Source organism: Oncorhynchus nerka, linkage group LG25 (genome assembly GCF_034236695.1).
Source record: "Oncorhynchus nerka isolate Pitt River linkage group LG25, Oner_Uvic_2.0, whole genome shotgun sequence".
Lineage (NCBI taxonomy): Eukaryota > Metazoa > Chordata > Actinopteri > Salmoniformes > Salmonidae > Oncorhynchus > Oncorhynchus nerka.
The window spans coordinates 51,290,176-51,308,434 of NC_088420.1; the positions used below are offsets into that span (position 1 = coordinate 51,290,176).

At 43.9% G+C, this 18,259-nt stretch overlaps 1 protein-coding gene across 2 annotated transcripts in view; it reads right to left on the reverse strand.

Moving 5' to 3' along the window:
- Positions 1 to 1,670: 1,670 nt before the first annotated feature.
- Positions 1,671 to 18,259, reverse strand: part of LOC115109648 (protein LSM14 homolog A-like) — a 30,355-nt gene continuing 13,766 nt past the window's right edge. The window contains exons 3-10 of one of the 2 annotated variants that reach the window (XM_029634837.2): positions 15,087 to 15,279; positions 12,268 to 12,402; positions 10,352 to 10,525; positions 9,266 to 9,445; positions 5,232 to 5,397; positions 5,037 to 5,078; positions 4,629 to 4,866; positions 1,671 to 4,356 (exon numbers count right to left, since the gene is read on the reverse strand). In XM_029634837.2, coding sequence (XP_029490697.1) covers positions 4,306 to 4,356; positions 4,629 to 4,866; positions 5,037 to 5,078; positions 5,232 to 5,397; positions 9,266 to 9,445; positions 10,352 to 10,525; positions 12,268 to 12,402; positions 15,087 to 15,279 — 1,179 coding nt within the window. In that variant the 3' untranslated portion in view covers positions 1,671 to 4,305. The remainder of the gene's footprint in view (positions 4,357 to 4,628; positions 4,867 to 5,036; positions 5,079 to 5,231; positions 5,398 to 9,265; positions 9,446 to 10,351; positions 10,526 to 12,267; positions 12,403 to 15,086; positions 15,280 to 18,259) is intronic. The other variant, XM_029634839.2, reaches the window with a different exon arrangement.

Sequence of the window (18,259 nt, forward strand, 5' to 3'; positions counted from 1 at the left end):
CATGGAACGGGCAGTCCTTCCCCGGGAGGAAGAGCAGCTCCGTCTTGCCGAGGTTCAGCTTGAGGTGGTGATCCGTCATCCACACTGATATGTCTGCCAGACATGCAGAGATGCAATTCGCCACCTGGTCACTCACTCACCCCCTCCCAACAACACCTGCCTCCCAATAGGGAACATAGGTCAACAGGAAGGGAGACCTTCAGCTGAAAGGCCTAGACTCAATCCCTTATTTATATAATCCCTGTAGCATTACTGCAGCCAGTAAATGTACAAATAATAAGAGCATGTCTATGAATAGCCGTGAAAGAGACACCAATTTAAGTGGTGTCAGAGATTTTTTAGTTGTATCTCCACGATCTGTTAACTGCCAAAAGTCATCGTTGCCCAACCTCTAATCCAAGGCGGACTACTGGTGCCATCTGCTGGAGTGCTGGCATTTGTCATAGACTCTGGGAGTCTGAGAAAGAGATAAATTGTTTGCATTATATGCCCACCCATCCACCCTGACCAACCACCCTAAAGTTAGTTTTCGCCTTAACATTCAATTTTATGTAACCATACCAAAAGTAACACATACTAATTTGAATGTCCCGGATTTACTTAACTATGTCACGTCTAGTCTATGAGACCAGTCTGGTCAGTCAGTTGATCCCGCTGATTATGAACAGTGTATCGTTATTGCACATGATAAACAAGACACTTGAAGTTCGCAGGCAGGGTCACGAGACCATGACCGACTCACATTTTCCAGCACTCCTTATAAAAACTAAGCAATACACCACACACACACACACCTTGTATTCAAGATCCTAAATGGCCTAGATCCTCCTCCACTTAGTACTTTTGTCAAACAGAAAACCCAAATCCATGGCAGCAGATCTGCGAAGTTTCTCATGACAGACCTCTCAGGTCTGCCATGAGAGGTGACTAATAGTTCCCTTAAGGAAAAACACCTTTAGACAATCTACTTTCTCTGTGAGAGCTTCCCATGTCTGGAACACTGCCACCAGACAAACTGTACCACCTATCACACCTTCACAAAAAACCAAAGACGTAGCTAAAGGACAGAGTTGTGAACATAATCCCTAGCTGTGTATTGCTGCTTTCCATGTTCTGAGGTTTGTGAGGTGTGGTAACACTTGCTTTTATGTTTCTTGTTTTGTGGTATTCTTGTCTGCGTGCTAACGTTACATGTCATATCTCGCTCTGCATGTGCTCACTGCTTGTAAGTATTATTGTAATTGTTTTTAATAACCTGCCCAGGGACTGCGGTTTGAAATTTGCCGGCTGGCTGAAACTGCCACTTTTACGATTCATGTGCACTGTCCCTGTAAAAGCCTTTTTGTGTACACATTTTAAACTAAGTGATATTTCCTGGGGAAAGAAAAAGGCACCACATTGTAGTAATGACCCAGCTGTCTAGCCAACGTTAGCTGCTGAATGAAGGGAAGTAAGTATTCAGCAGTAGCTAGCTACCTACCTACCGGAGGCTAACCCAGCTAAACAGTAATCATTATGCAGATACCGTTGCAAAATGAAACGGTTCACCCCAAACAGAAGAAGCAACCAAGTTTACATTGGACAAATCCAGGGAGGTCCCTTCCAGTTTGGTTCTTAAACTGTAAACCGTGTCTGTAATGAATTACACCCCTGTTAATCACACACAGGCACAGATATGAAAACTTTTATTGTTTGCTTTGAATAAAAAAAAACAGTCCACTGAGGCCCACAGAAGGGGACGTCATGCTGGGTTTAGAGACAAAACTGTTAGAAAAATGTACCCAAATAAACAAGCTTAAAGTCTGTATATAAATTACATTTGATGCTCAAACAAACTACCCCCAGCACAGACATTTTAGTAAGTTATTGCATTGTATCCTTGCTGTGTCATGATAGTGGCTTGAGCCAGACCCTCATGCAGGCTTCTGTGCAACAATGAGAAATGGAGATACAGGACATCCCTTTGAACTAGGCACCTGATCCTATGGGTGAACCTAAACTGTGTTGCCTTGATTCCTCGTCTCCCCAAAACACATTGGCGCAGAAGAACAGAGGTTCCTCCCCTTTGATCTTCTGCTCCAATATGTTTTGAGAAGACAAGAGGAAGTAAAGAATCCCATCCCACCACCCTTCATCTTAGACAAGAGAATTTTAAGGCTGCGTTTATACAGGCAGCCAATTCTGTTCTTTTTCAGAGCTGCTCCAAATACCAATTAGTGAACATCATCAGAATTGTGCTGCCTGTATAAAACACAGCCTAAGACACCTGAGCGCCCCCCCCCCCCCCCCATCTAATCCAGCCCCATTTAACACTTTGACAATCAATATTCTTTCTGTATGTTTGTCTCATTTTAAATTACTGAAAGCTTTCAAAACCTTAATGGAGGCAGAATCCAACACACTTTCCACTACAGTGCATCAACGCCAGAGAATATCGATCCTGCAATGGAAATTAACAAGATGTTGGAACTTGGCGTCAACTCCAGTCACTCAACAAAACATACCGATGTAGACATATCCATACTTCTGAATAAATCTAGTACATTGTCAAACAATAACCTATTTCATCGAACAGCACTGTGCAAAAGAGCTTCAGAGTACACCAAAATGGGCACAAGTTCTTAGAATAAATTCTAATTTAATTTGACTATTCACTCTGTTATTAGTTCAAATGTAGTATTATAGTTATTCACTGGCATTAAGGAACAACAAGAAATGATTCTTAACTCCCTGAGGACACTAAAAGAAACGCAATACTGAACTTGCAGTTTAAGACCTGTTCACATGGGGGGGTCAGGTACCATAACATCATCAGTATCATCCCAAATAGCAACCTATTCCCTGTAAAGTAAACTACTTTTGACCAGAGCCAAGCAGTGCACTATATATGGCTGCCATTTGGGACTCACAGGTCGTCCGCAGTTAGCAGAACTGGAATACAATCTCAGGATTAACACATTAACAGAAGACACCATTATATAAAACAACTTCAATAGTAAAAAGTGCAACTGTGTGTATGTTTCCTGCAAGATATACATTCACAAATCTAGCTAGTATTTTCTCCATTTAAATCATGCCTGGCCAAGATGGCATCAGACATTCAGTCAAAGTTCATTACTTCCCATCAACCAACCTTCACCCAATTTGTGCCCAATCATTCAAACCCTCCAAAACATTAGCTTCAATATTGCTATGCAACTAATAAGCTAAAACCAAAGGGCTCTACAATTAATCAAATATTTTAACCAATTAGGTTGACATCACTTGTGTAGCTTAGCAAGCCACCAACCGCCATGCAGTGCCATGGGACAGAGTGAGAGGCATCGAATCAAGAGTTCAATCAGGGTATTGTTTCTCTCCGTCAGACATCTCAAGTACGGTTGGTGGGTCAAATTCTTTCTGGCATTCTGGTTTCTTTGAGAGGAACGAGGATGTGGAGTTCAGGATGAGGTTAACAAACTGACTGACAAAAAGAGGTAAAGGGGAATAACAATTTGGAAAGCTCCATAGAAATGTTGGAAAATGAAATGTGAGGAAGAAGCATACTTAGATGGCCTGCTTTAGCGAGCTCTTGTAGCAGTTTACATAGATTACGCTAGAGATATAACCGTAGCAAACAGCAGCATTGTGCAACTATTTACACAATACCAGTAGCCTCGAGTACAGGGCAATCTACAGATTTTATTTTTTAAGAAAATGAAGTTCTGACCTATGATCCATCTTTCCCTTTACCTAGTTATGCAACCAGAGTTAAACTATGTCACCAAACAAGAGTATAGCCAAGTTAATCTAGCACCATCACTAGTGAAGCCGTGGAAATAAATAAAACAGAATATCATTTACAAAAAGTTGATATCTAGCTAAAAATCACAAACGCTGCCATTTGGAGGACATGGATAGCTTGGAGAAGTGGGATAGATGGATAGCTAGCAGACTAGGTACAGGTACAGTTTTTGTGTGGTTGAAAAATACACAGAAAGCTGTGACAGACCCCACTGGCTATTTTGGTACATTACAGGTTACCCCCAAAAAAATGAAGCCATGTCAGCGATCCTCAGTCATTCGGCCTTCTACACCGAACAGAATATAATCAAATACCTGTTACAAGAAAAGAAAAAAACCTCATTGCTGAAAAGGACAACCCTCAAATATTTTTATACACAATTTAGCCACCTGGAAATTGTTTTGAAGAGATCGATGGATTGCATCATTTCCATTATTAAAAGATGTGGCATTCAAGCAGTCTACCCCAGTGATGTTGACAAATATACAATCTTTTAGTCAAAAGTATAAAACAAACTATTTCTAATGAGGCGTCGCCCCTCTGGATCTGTCCTCCATGCAGCCACGGGTATCCTTCAGGAAGGAAGGGGAAGAATTAGACAGCTTTTTGATGACTTCATTATGGTTAACACCGTTACGCACGTGCACGTATGCTTAACAGAGTTATGTAAAAGTCCTTTATCTTCTTTCGCATTTGCTATATTGTGAATTTCATTTGTAAACTCCATAATTAAAAGCATTACAAGGGACAACTTAACTCTAGGATTTTGCAAATGTATTCGTTGAGGATACCTTTGGCCACAATGGCATCCATCTATACAATAAGTAAAAAACATCTAAATTACCCTGTCCTCAAAGTTGTCTGAAAACTCCAATCCTCCCTGGCTTGTTGGATTGTATCCTCCCCTGTAGCCGTAGCCTCCGCGGGGGGGACCGAATGACCCTCTGCTGGCGGAGCGACCCCTGCGGAAGCCCATACCACCACGCCCGCGGTAGCCCCCACGGGCCTGACCCCCGCGCAAAGGGATGCCGAACGTCTCAGAGTTGATACGCCTCTCCTCAGCCCAGGTCTGCCTCCGCTGCCTGCCAATCACAATTTAGACGCTCAACCGGGGGTTGGAGGACGCTGACAGTACCTGATTGAATCCACTACGGTCTTACATACAGTATACTCCATATGTCAATCACGCTACATTGTATAGTATCAAAACATTAGCATGGGATAGAACAGATCTGAGAGAAAAGAGACTCACAGTGGGAAACCAGAGCTTCCACCAGGTTTTTCTGCAGCTTTCCTGAAAAAACAGAATAGCTCTTTATCACGTATTGCCTAAGGGAAGACAATATTGAATTGCAAATTCTCAAAGTAAATCTACAAGATAGAAGGGACAGAGGTTACCGCTATAAAAACATTGGGGAGAGAGATGATATGGGCAGTTGTCGCCTACCTGTTGTAATCACAGGAGACTTTGTCGAAGAAAGACTTGGTCTTGTCGTAGTAAACTTTAAGTGTTAGTGCCTCCAGCCCTTCATCAGCGTTACCCTTGCTGTTCTGAGTCTCCACACTGGAGTTGCCCTCATCTTCCACGTTCACTTCTGCCTTCTCAGTCTCATCTTGAGAAGAAATGGACATCAAACACATTCACTCCACAATGGCCAATTACTGTTCTGCACATTTATTTATTTAACTAGACAAGTCAGTTAACACATTCTTATTTACAATGACTGCCTATCCCGGCCAAACTCGGACGACGCTGGGCCAATTGTACACAGCCCTATAGGAATCCCAATCACGGCCGGATGCGATACAGCCTGGAATCAAACCATGTACTGCAGTGACACCTCTTGCACTGAGATGCAGTGTCCTAGACCACTGCACCACTCAAGAGCCACACATTGAGTTCTCAGCCAAATAGATAAGCCCTGAACAAACTACATTTTGGTGGAATTTAGGCATTTGAATGTACCAGAGGCCATCAGAAATACACAGCGAAATAATCTCCCAGATTGGAAAGATGTGGTAGTGAGTCTACAATTTAAATGACTAACAATTCATACATTTTCAGTATTAGGGATTGTCTAGACTTATATGATCAAGACTTTCACATACAGGCGTTCAAAAGTTCGGGGTCAGTTAGAAATGTCCTCGTTTTTTGAAAGAAAAGCAAATTGAATATCTTGTACAATGCAGTGTACTACTCACTTCACCGAACAGCACAAACTGGCTCTAACCATTGTAGGAGTGAGAGGCCCTGGTGTACAACTGAGCAAGAGGACAAGTACCTTAGTGCCTAGTTTGAGAAACAGACGCCTCACAAATCCTCAACTGGCAGCTTCATTAAATAGTACCCGCAAAACACCAGCTCCGGGATGCTGGCCTTCTAAGCAGAGTTCCTCTGTACAGTGTGTTCTTTTGCCCATCTTGATCTTTTATTTTTATTGGCCAGTCTGAGATATGGCTTTATCTTTGGCACTCTGCCTAGAAGGCCAGCATCCCAGAGTCGCCTCTTCACTGTTGAGACTGGTGTTTTGCAGGTACTATTGAATGAAGCTGCCAGTTGAGAACTTGTGAGGTGTCGGTTTCTCAAACTAGATACTCTAATGTACTTGTCCTCTTGCTCAGTTGTGCACCGGGGCTTCCCACTCCTCTTTCTATTCTGGTTAGAGACTATTTGCGCTGTTCTGTGAAGGGAGAAGTACATAGCGTTGTACAAGATCTTCAGTTTCTTAACAATTTCTCGCATGAAATTGCCTTCATTTCTTAGAACAAGAATAGATTGACAAGTTTCAGAAGAAAGTGCTTTGTTTCTGGCCTTTTGAGCCGGTCATCGGACCCACAAATGCTGATGCGCCAGATACTCAACTAGTCTAAAAGGAGGCCAGTTGTATTGCTTCTTTAAATCAGCACCACAGTTTTCAGCTGTGCTAACATAATTGCAAAAGGGTTTTCTAATGATCAATTAGCCTTTTAAAATTATAAACGTGGATTAGCTAACAATGTGCCATTGGAACACAGGAGTGATGGTTGCTGAGAATGGGTCTCTGTACGCCCATTTAGATAGTCCACAAATCTGCCATTTCCAGCTCCAATAGTCATTTACAACATATTTCTGATAAAATACATTTAAATGGACAAAAAAAATAAGGGATTTTCTTTCAAAAACAAGGACATTTCTAAGTGACCAAACTTTTGAACGGTTGTGTGTGTAATACAGGCATTATATTCAGAGTATTCAGACCATGACTTTTTCCAAATTTCTAAAATGGATTCAATTGTCCCCCACCCCAATCTACACACAAAACACTCCATAATGACAAAAACAGCAAAAACAGTTTAGCAATATCTGTAAATGTATTAAAAATAACAAATCACATTTACATAAGTTTCCAGCCCCTTTACTCAGTACTTTGTTTAAGCTCCATTGGAAGCGATTACAGACGCAAGTCTTCTTGGTATGACGCTACAAGCTTGGCACACCTATATTAGGGGAGTTTCTCACATTCTTCGCAAGCTCTGTCAGGTTGGATGTGGAGCATTGCTGCACAGATATTTTCAGGTCTCTCCAGAGATGTTCGATAGGGTTCAAGTCCAGACTCTAGCTGGGCCACTCAAGGACATTCAGAGACATGTCCCGAAGCCAAGACAACATTTAAGTCATTTAAGTCATCAACACTGGCATGGCTGTGTGCTTCAAGTCATTGTCCAGTTGGAAGGTGAACCATTGCTCCAGTCTGACCTTCTGGAGCAGGTTTTCAATAAAGGATCGCTCCGTACTTTGCCCCGTTCATCTTTCCCTCGATCCGGACTAGTCTCCCAGTCCCCTTAGGCTGAAAAACATCCCAACAGCATGATGCCATCAAAGGAATGTGCCAAGCGTCACGTCTGGAGGAAACCTGGCACGTCAGGCCAAAGAGATCATCTTGTTTCTCATGGTTTGAGTCTTTAGGTGCCTTTTGTCAAACTCCAAGCGGGCTGTCATGTGCCTTTTACTGAGGAGCAGCTACAGTCTTGCCACTCGACCATATAGGCCTTATTGGTGGAGTGCTGCAGAGTTGGTTGTCCTTCTGGAAGTTTCTCCAATCTCCACAGAGAAACTATAGAGCAACCGTCAGGTTCTTGGTCACCGGCCTTTCTCCCCAGATTGCTCAATTTGGCTGGGCGGCCAGCTCTAGGAAGTCTTGGTGGTTCCAAACTTCTTCCATTTGAGAATGATGGAAGGCCACTATTCTTGGGGACCTTCAATGCTGCAGATATTTTGGTACCTTTCCCCAGATCGGTGCCTCGACACAATCCTGTCGGAGCTCTTCGGACAATTCCTTCGACCTCATGGCTTGGTTTTTGAATTTACCACAAGGACTCCAATCAAGTTGCAGAAACATCTCAAGGATGCTTGACGGAAACAGGATGCACCGGAGCTCAATTTCAAGTCTCATAGCAAAGGGTCTGAGTACTTGTGTAAATCTGGTATCTGATCTTTTACTTGGAATAAATGAGCAAATGTGTCAAAAAACATAAATCCACTTTAAATTCAGGCTGTAAAACAAAACGTGGAAAAAGTGAAGGGGTTCGAATACTTTCTGAAAGCACTGTAAGAGACTTTATTCAGACACCTTTTATAAACTAGTCAAGTTTGCTGTTCGTCAATCAAAACACAGTAAGTAACCTATGCGCCACCGCTCTGTGGCTGCATATATGAAACAAGTGAAAGAAAATAAATGTGCAAGAAAATAGGCCAAGTTAATTCACAGGAAATGAGAGCATCATGTGCTCTCCCGCCATGTGTAAAAAAAAAGAAAAAAAGGTGACTGCAATGACAACACACACAGGGAGGGGGAACAAACAGAAGACTTTCAAAACAGCATCGTTTCCCTGTCATTGCGCACTTTGTGACTAACAGGCTCCTGTCCCATCAATACATTGAATGATAGGAATCTTCTAGCGGGAGGGCTCGGCTGACTTCTGACTAGCGAATTGACAAAAAGTCTCGTTAATTGAAGTGGAAAAAGTAGCCGGCTGAAAATTAGTCTGTGATCGTCTGTTTAGCCGACAGACAGCGCTAGTGGAACACCCTGCAACTGGGGCGGCAGGGTAGCCTAGTGGTTAGAGCGTTGGACTGGTAACCAAAAGGTTGCAAGTTCAAACCCCCGAGCTGACAAGGTACAAATCTGTCGTTCTGCCCCTGAACAGGCAGTTAACCCACTGTTCCTAGGCAGTCATTGAAAATAAGAATTTGTTCTTAACTGACTTGCCTAGTTAAAAAAAGGTTAATTTTTTAACTTGGCTACATTGTGCTCAGGCTTGCCTCGTGTTTATCTCGGTCCCCTGAACACATGCTTCGGATGTCGGCCATGTTTTGTCTGTCTGAAGAAACCAGCCTTGCATGAATGACCTGTCCTCAAAAACACTAGGCTAAATCGAGCTCCTTCACCCATAAGTGTTGGATCAAATGTTGTGAGGGCCTGATCTGTACAGTTCTGGTACCTTTTAGTTTGAGCTTGCTCTGGAACTCCCTGTCAATTTCTTCCTTGTCGAACTGGGCGTTGGCACTCTCAAAGTCGAAGTCCTTCTCGACCTTCATGGGTCCGTCTAGGCGCACGTTGAAGCGGCTCCTGCCGCGTTGTCTTCCCCCATGACCCCGCCTCTGAGGTGGGGGGCCGCCAACTGGGAAACAGGAAGACTAGACAATATTACCACCAGAAACATGTAGTAAACACCAAACAATACAATGATACCACTAAATTATTATAATAAGTTATACCAAAAGCAGTGCCCATTGTTCAAAACCGAACCATGAAGAATATGAATAAACAAAATGCAGGAAAATGTCCACTATAGCATAGATTGGTAGTTTGCGGTGCTTTTATCTACCAATTGACAGAATAAAGCAATGGCTTGCCATCCATCACAACAGAATACTTAAAATGTCACCCTAACAGATGTATACAAATAGAAATTCCAGCAGCATATAAAGCATGAATAGCATTACCCATCCATAAAACATTAAAAAAATCGCCAAAATATGGCGTAACAGAATTACCGTAACACACACGAAACAGAGCAGTGATCGCCATCTCAACTTGTCAATCTGCACAGCAATGCAGACAATTGCAAGCAATGGACCACCATGTAACCTACTACAGCACACAGGATGGTGGAGTTGTATAAACGAACGTGGGCTTGACAGTTTAAGTAAAAGTCACTAGGGCATGCAGAGTCTGAAACAGCATGGAGCTGAGCACAGAGGACGGTTAGAGCAGAGGTGCTCAGTTACCCTGCAGGCCGTTGACTGGCATCCCTGCCTTCACCTTGCGGCTGTTGCGCAGACACTATGAGTGCTTTCTGGGCCTGAAATGGTACAGTCCATTAGTTTAGAGAGCTCAGCTCAACTTTAATAAAGATGTGTAGCCCCACACTATAGACTCCCTATAGAAACAGGCAAAAGTTGTTAAAATGTTGAAACTCCGACAGAAGAGGTAAGCCCTGCAGTGGTATAGCGTTGGTGAGAAATGGGCGCGTTGCAGGGCGCACCCCAGGCCTGGTTACTGCGGGCCCCGCTGACGGTCTCACCCTGGTGATGGTGCTGCTGCTGGGCATGGCCGGCAGCTGGAGCCGAGGGGGTCGTTTGGCCTGGAGGAGTACTCCTACGGCCCAAGCTGGGAGTCGGAGCGTAGGGGGCCGACGGGGCTGCCTGTTCTACTGTGGGGCTCTTCCTCAGGGGGTCCAGGGAGGGGCTGGTGTGGCCTGGGTGAACAGAGGGTTAGTGTTACACTGGGCTACTCAACACTGCAGAGACACATGAATCAGACTCAACACTGGTTCGTCAAGTTACACTTCATGGATATAAAGCTTAAGTGATTAAACGCGTTGAAGGTTGTGTTGTGAAAAGCAATCCGTAATTTTATTGAGAAGAGGCAAAAAATAATAAGACGACAGGGGGGAAATGTTGAACCACATTCTAGTATTCCAAAGCAGTATTGGGTGACATTATGCTCTCACGAGACTATACATAGGCCTAACATACAGTACCAGTCAAAAGATTCTTCAAAGTAGCCACCCTTTGAGTTGATGACAGCTTTGCACGCTCTTGGCATTCTCTCAACCAGCTTCATGAGGTAGTCACCAGGAATGCATTTCATTTAACAGGTGTCCTTTGTTAAAAAGTTAATTTGTGTCATTTCTTTCCTTCTTAATGCGTTTGAGCCAATCAGTTGTGTTGTGACAAGGTAGAGGTGGTACACAGAAGACAGCCCTATTTGGTAAAAGACCAAGTCTATATTATAACAAGAAAAGCTCAAATAAGCAAAGAGAAACGACAGTCCATTACTTTAAGACTTGAAAAAATCCAAGAACTGAAAGTTTCTTCAAGTGCAGTCGCAAGAACCAGAAAGCGCTATGATGAAACTGGCCATCATGAGGACCGCTACAGGAATGGAAGATTGAGTTACCTCTGCTGCAGAGGATAAGTTCATTAGAGAGTTACCAGCCTCCAATTACAGCCCCCCAAAAAATTCACAGAATTCAAGTAACAGACAAATCTCAACATCAACTGTTCAGAGGGGACTGCGTGAATCAGGCCTTCATGGTCGAATTTCTGCAAAGAAACCACTAAAGTACACCTATAAAAAGGAAACACAAGCAATGGACATTAGACAGGTGGAAATCTGTCCTTTGGTCTGATGAGTCTAAATGTGAGACTTTTGGTTCCAACCACAGTGTCTTTGTGAGATGCAGAATAGGTGATCAGATGTGTGCTTCCCACCGTGAAGCATGGAGGTGGTGATGTGATGGTATGGGGGTGCTTTCCTGGTGATACTGATTTCTTTAGAACACCTCCATTTCACCAGCATGGCTACCACAGCATTCTAAAGTGATACGCCACCCCGTCTGGGCTTAGTGGGACTATCATTTGTTTTTCCAACAGACCAATGACCCAACACACCTCCAGGCTGTGTAAGGGCTATTTGACAAGGAAGGAGAGTGATGGAGTGCTGCATCAGATGACCTGGCCTCCACAATTACACAACCTCCACCCAATTGAGACGGTTTGGGATGAGTTGGATCGCAGGAGTGACAGGAAAGCACCCAACAAGTGCTCAGCATGTGGGAACTCCTTCAAGACTGTTGGAAAAGCATTCCCGATGAAGCTGGTTGAGAGAATGCCAAGAGTGTGCAAAGCCGTCATCAACGCAAAGGGTGGCTACTTTGAAGAATCTGAAATATTTGTGTTATTTCATAGTTGTGATGTTTACAATGTAGAAAATAGTAAAAATAAAGAAAATCCCTTGAATGAGTAGGTGTCCATGTGCCACAAGAAAGGAAATATTCAGGTTAGCCATCCCTTGAAAGAATACGACCGTGTGCTCTACAGATTAGTTGTAGGGAGTGAATGGGTTAGATCTACAGCTAGTTTCAAATGAGTTTGTTATACCAAGGTGAGTACGTAGTAGAACAAAGTGTTTCTCTTCCTCGTGTGTTTCCTTTACCTTTAGATACAAGGACAGTAGTGGTACCCAGAGAGTGTGAATCAGTGGGGAGAGCAGCGCCAATAGCACTGCTCTGGGACTGGGTTGCAGCAGAGCTTGTGGCGCTCCCAAAGGAGGAGGGCGGCACTGATCTTCCTGTATGGAGAGGAACAGCAGGTGTAGAGTACTGAGGGCAAGAACTGCACAAGTGTGAGGAGTCCTCTGATTCGCTTTCAATTATTCTTTTTGATGTCTCACGTGCGATTCACCTGAATCTCGAAGAACCAATTACAAATGTCAGTTGGTCGAAAGGTGAATGAGGTGAGCCCCTCCCATTATCTAAGGAGCGACTCACCTGTCCTATGGTAATTCTCACTAGAGTACTTCTCTAAGCTTTCCTCAGCACGAAAATATGTTTAACTGTTTCGCAAGTGCCGCGAGGTTACACCACTGAGCGCAGAAATTTCAACTCTAGTCTTTTGTGTTGAGTAACTTACCGAAAACATGTTGATGCTTTGTCTCCTGTGTTAGCACGCTATGCTATTAGCCCACTAGCTAGAAAACACAAGCCTTAACGGATAAACTTTGACTAGCACACACGTTACCAATACTTACATAGCAAAGGGTATGGATACTTACGTAAATTAGATGTGGGTTTTTTTAATAAAACGTGTTCATTTCTAAAAACCTGTTTTCGATTTGTCATTGTGGGGTAGTGTGTCAATTGATGAGGATTTTTTCAAATGTATTTAATCCATTTTAGAAGGCGGCTGTAACGTAACAAAATTAGAAAAAAAGGAGTCTGAATACTTTCCAAATGCACTGTATATTTTTTAAGTGGGGAAAAAAAAAACTGACTAAAACCAAATAATGTACAAATTAAAAATGGTGAGTGTTTCTTGATTGTGTCCAGCTTGATAATAAATCACAGAAATGACAGCTAGACAGTGAGGTAAGAGTCATTCATCATCTTGATAGCAAGCTCTGGTCAGCGGAGATCATTCTCGTGCTGTACGACGAGCCCTGGCAACTCCCGTTATGCGGGGGGGGGGAGTCTTCTGACCCAAGCAAACAAAGATTTCCACCCTCACTCAAACACAATGGCCTTCTGGGCCTGGCCCATGAGAGGTCAAATCTGAATGTGACAGGCCTGCCTCGGTCATTGACTATCCAGAGTGTCAGGGCCCCTTCTACACACTCACTGTATGCAAACAAGTGGTGAATTTCAGAAAATGTGACAAAAAAAAAGAAAGTTGTGCTTTTTGCAGGTCCTTATTGCTTTCTCCTCAGTTAGTCTTTCTAGACACTATTTTGGCCTGTCATATAGGCTTTGGAAATAACAATTGGTAAAAACTTGTTTCAAGAAGGGGGTGCGTCGTTTACGTCCAGTTTTCCAAGCCCCGCCTTGGGATCTGTCTATTGCACTTGAGGCCATTTCACAGCATCTTTTTGAGCCGCTGGAAAGCATGACAATTAAGTAGCTCTCCTTCAAGATTGCTTCACTGGTCACCCTTAAGTCCACAAAGCAAGTACGTGAGCCGCATGCGCTGTCAGTTCACCATTCGTGCCTACAGTTTGCCCCAGGCTTTTCCCCGGTTTCAATTGTCTCACCTTGGAGCTTGTGGCTTTCCACCCACCACTTCTACAGAAGAACTTCATTTGTGTCCAGTACGCATATTGCGCATTTACTTGGATACACCAAGAGCTTCGCACAAGGAGAGGCCACACTCATCAACAGTTATCACATTGGATTGTGGACGCTATTTTATTGGCCTATCGTAACAAGAGATTACAGCCGCCGGACAGCCAATGTGCGCTCTCCAGTAGAGGTATGGCTACCTCTTGGGCACTGTTCAAAGGGCATCTACTTACAGGAGATTTGCGATGCAGCTTGTTGGGAATCCCTGCATACATGCCCAGGTTCTACCAGCTAGACATCACTGCAACTTCTTTGGTACATAGTGTCCTCAGTGTCAGGGCCTCTGAGGGTTGATATGTTAAGACTACCTGGCTTTGGAGAGCATGTTTGCAATAATAGAGTTGACCATATCCCAAGTGCAATATGGGGACAAATAATTGAAAGAGAAATCAAGGTTACTTTCATTACCACAGTTCTCTGATATTATGAGTGAGATATTCCCCTACTAGTAAGAGCGTGACGAAGTTCGGCATGCTCGATAAATCACCACAGGGTGAGCAAGTAGCTCCTTTTTATGAACAGAGGGGTTTAGCTCCCTTCGACTGGTTTGTCTAACAGACGTGTGTAAATGGTTCCTCAAGATTCAGCTGAATCCCACGTGAGAGCTCACTCATAATATCAGAGAATCAGGGTTACAAAAGTAACCTGACTGGCCTCATTATTTCCGGATTTGCTTCCTGACCTGTGACCCTTGGCTGAGTACTAGCAGCATCTTCGTAATGGAGCGGAAATGGCGAGTACTAACACTGAATATTTAAGAGTGTACTAGCTAAAATGTTGCTTTTTGAATATCAAATGTGTAAAACATAAGGGAGCAGACAGTCTACGTGACACTTTTGGCATAGTGGAGCCCAGTCAAACCTTCTGCGCCTGTGAAATGCCCAGCTTCATCCAAGAGCCATGTGGCAGCCTGCAACCCTTGGAAAGCATACATGACTGTCACTTCCTGACAGAGCTTAACACATATCTACCTGCATTTGACAGGTAGATCGCTTAATGCATAGCATTAGCGTGCATTTGAAGGTATAACGTGACTGACAATATAAACTTTAGAACACAGTTGACAATAGTAAAGTATGACTGACTAATATCAGACCTTGAACACACTAGTGATTAACCTAGCTAGCGGTCCCTTCCTCACCATATCCAGGCTTTGTGTTGCTGTGGCTCTTACAGTCACCAACAGTGCCAAACTGCATGGACACCAGGGGGCTGGTGTTACACTGGCTGTACAGGGGCACGGGAGCTCGGTTGAACAGGTCGCTGGAGCCCACCGACTGGAATGGAACTGAAGTGGCAGCAGGAGCAGGTGGAGGGGCTGAGCACACAGAGGACTGGAGAGGAAGAAAGGGAGTTTAAGCCAAAAATCACTGCACAGGTGCACTTATATTAGGGACGTGCATCTCTAGTTTCATGAATGAGTCGATACGCATCTAGATGCACGGGCTTTGATACTTTAGATTGAAACGATCTGGTACAATTTAGTTTGATTAGTGGAACGAATTGCTGCAAACATTTTTAGCATAATTTTCCATTTTAAATTAATATCTGCTGCCTATGGGAGTTCAGGAGCTGGGCCTCTGTGCTGCATCTGTCTGAGATTACTTCTCTAAACTGAGTGACTGTGTGTGTGTGTGTGGAGGCACCTGAGCTGAGCCATTGGGCAGACCACACCACTATCAGATTAGGAGTGGGAAATGTACAGTATGTTCATCCCCCTCATTTTTTATATCTATTCACCACCTGATTAACTTAATCATTTTTGCAGATTGAAAATGTTGAGCTAGTACCATCTTGGCATTTAGACAGTTAATATAATGCAGCTTTGGATTTGACCCGTCTCGAAAGCAAATAGTTTAGAAGTTTACAGAGCTTCTTCCGCTCTGACTAATGAATGAGAAATGATAGCGGTCCTTTTTGAAACTCTTATTCATGTAAAAAAAAAAGACCAAATACATTGACTGTTTAAAGCAAAACTTCCAAAGCTATTTATGGTGAACCTGAATAATCTAAATAAATAAAATTTAAAAAATCGGAATGATTGAAAACCCCAATCAGCAGTTGGATGAGAGTTGCGTCGACTTTGGTAGGTTACACAACTCTGGTAAGACACAAATTTGGTAACAATGACCCAGCAAATTACATTGGTTGTCACTAATAATGCCTATGATTTGACATTGCGAAAGCAATTTTACAAGCATCTGAATGCGCCAAATGTACAAATAACCTATTAGGCCCATCTCTCGTTGGCGCGGGCATCTGCATCTCCCACACCATTGCTGTGTCAGCCATATGCAGTTATATGCATAAAGTTGCATAGGCTACTGAACTGAAGGAGAGGACGCATCATTTCAGTCATAACAGATGAGTTATTTCCAGAATGTTTTCTGGATTGTCACCAACTACAGAATTGGGGAAACGCGTGAGGACCTGAATTGTGATAACTGCAATGGCCAAAACAAGAACAAGATTGTGCGCTGGTATTGTGCCTGGCGGACCATGCACAAGCTCCACCATAGTCTTGGACCTTCACTTCCTGATCACAGGCCACACCAAGTCCGACTGGTGCTTCAGCCTTAAGTAGCGCTTCAGAAAGACCCAAGTGAACACTGTCGGAGATGGCTGGTGTTGTGAAGGGCAGCACCGTGACAGGGGTCAACATCCCACAGCCAACATCCCACAGCTGGTTGGACTGGAGGATGGTACAGTGCTGGTGGAAAGCTATGGCGGGCAACACCTGACTCCGTACTTCAGACAACTGCCACAGATCAAGCAGTACCAGCACTTCAGGGGAAAATAATTGTCATTGCATTGTAGAAGGTTATTATTATTCTCTAAACTTGGGAGGTCAATTGATGTTGTGCAGGGTTGTAATGTCTTCTAATTTTTTTGTTGTGATTGTTCCCAGTTTCACAGCTTCGATGCTCTGGAGCCTGGTGTTGTCGCCAAGGAGCGTTTGGACTAGGTTTCAGCGCGACGCTGACATCCTTCCTCCCATAGATAGTCTGCCTGTACAAGGACCACCTGGACACAGCTAGACAAACTTATCTTTGAGAAGATCAGGGAGTTTTGTGACGAAGAGGCAATCGACGTCACATGCCCAGCATCAAAGTCAAGGGCAGGACAGAAACAGGCTCCCCAAATACAGATTCCCATGTGTGGTTCGGACGGACCAGCCATCAGCACTATCTGCAGTGCCTCTATTCAAATGCCTCTCTCCTAACACTGCTGCTCAGCCACTTTACCCCTGATTGTATGCATATCATCTATCACGGATATCGTTATTGTACATACCGGTACTGTATAGGATTTGTATTGACACCATTTTTGAAATTGCTGCTATGCAAGTAACCATTTGGCTGTGCCGTTTACACCTTTTGTAGAGACCCATTCACTTAACAAAATATTGATTTATAAAATGAATGTGGTCGTAACATGATTGTGACATACAACAATATCATGTGACCGTATCAAGTGTCAACCACAAATATATGGAGGATGCATCTGTTTATGTACTGTACATTTTCACCACAAATCATTTACATTTACATTTAAGTCATTTAGCAGACGCTCTTATCCAGAGCGACTTACAAATTGGTGCGTTCACCTTAAGACATCCAGTGGAACAGCCACTTTACAATAGTGCATCTAAATCTTTTAAGGGGGGTGAGAAGGATTACTTTATCCTATCCTAGGTATTCCTGAAAGAGGTGGGGTTTCAGGTGTCTCCGGAAGGTGGTGATTGACTCCGCTGTCCTGGCGTCGTGAGGGAGTTTGTTCCACCATTGGGGGCCAGAGCAGCGAACAGTTTTGACTGGGCTGCGCGGGAACTGTACTTCCTCAGTGGTAGGGAGGCGAGCAGACCAGAGGTGGATGAACGCAGTGCCCTTGTTTGGGTGTAGGGCCTGATCAGAGCCTGGAGGTACTGAGGTGCCGTTCCCCTCACAGCTCCGTAGGCAAGCACCATGGTCTTGTAGCGGATGCGAGCTTCAACTGGAAGCCAGTGGAGAGAGCGGAGGAGCGGGGTGACGTGAGAGAACTTGGGAAGGTTGAACACCAGACGGGCTGCGGCGTTCTGGATGAGTTGTAGGGGTTTAATGGCACAGGCAGGGAGCCCAGCCAACAGCGAGTTGCAGTAATCCAGACGGGAGATGACAAGTGCCTGGATTAGGACCTGCGCTGCTTCCTGTGTGAGGCAGGGTCGTACTCTGCGGATGTTGTAGAGCATGAACCTACAAGAACGGGCCACCGCCTTGATGTTAGTTGAGAACGACAGGGTGTTGTCCAGGATCACGCCAAGGTTCTTAGCGCTCT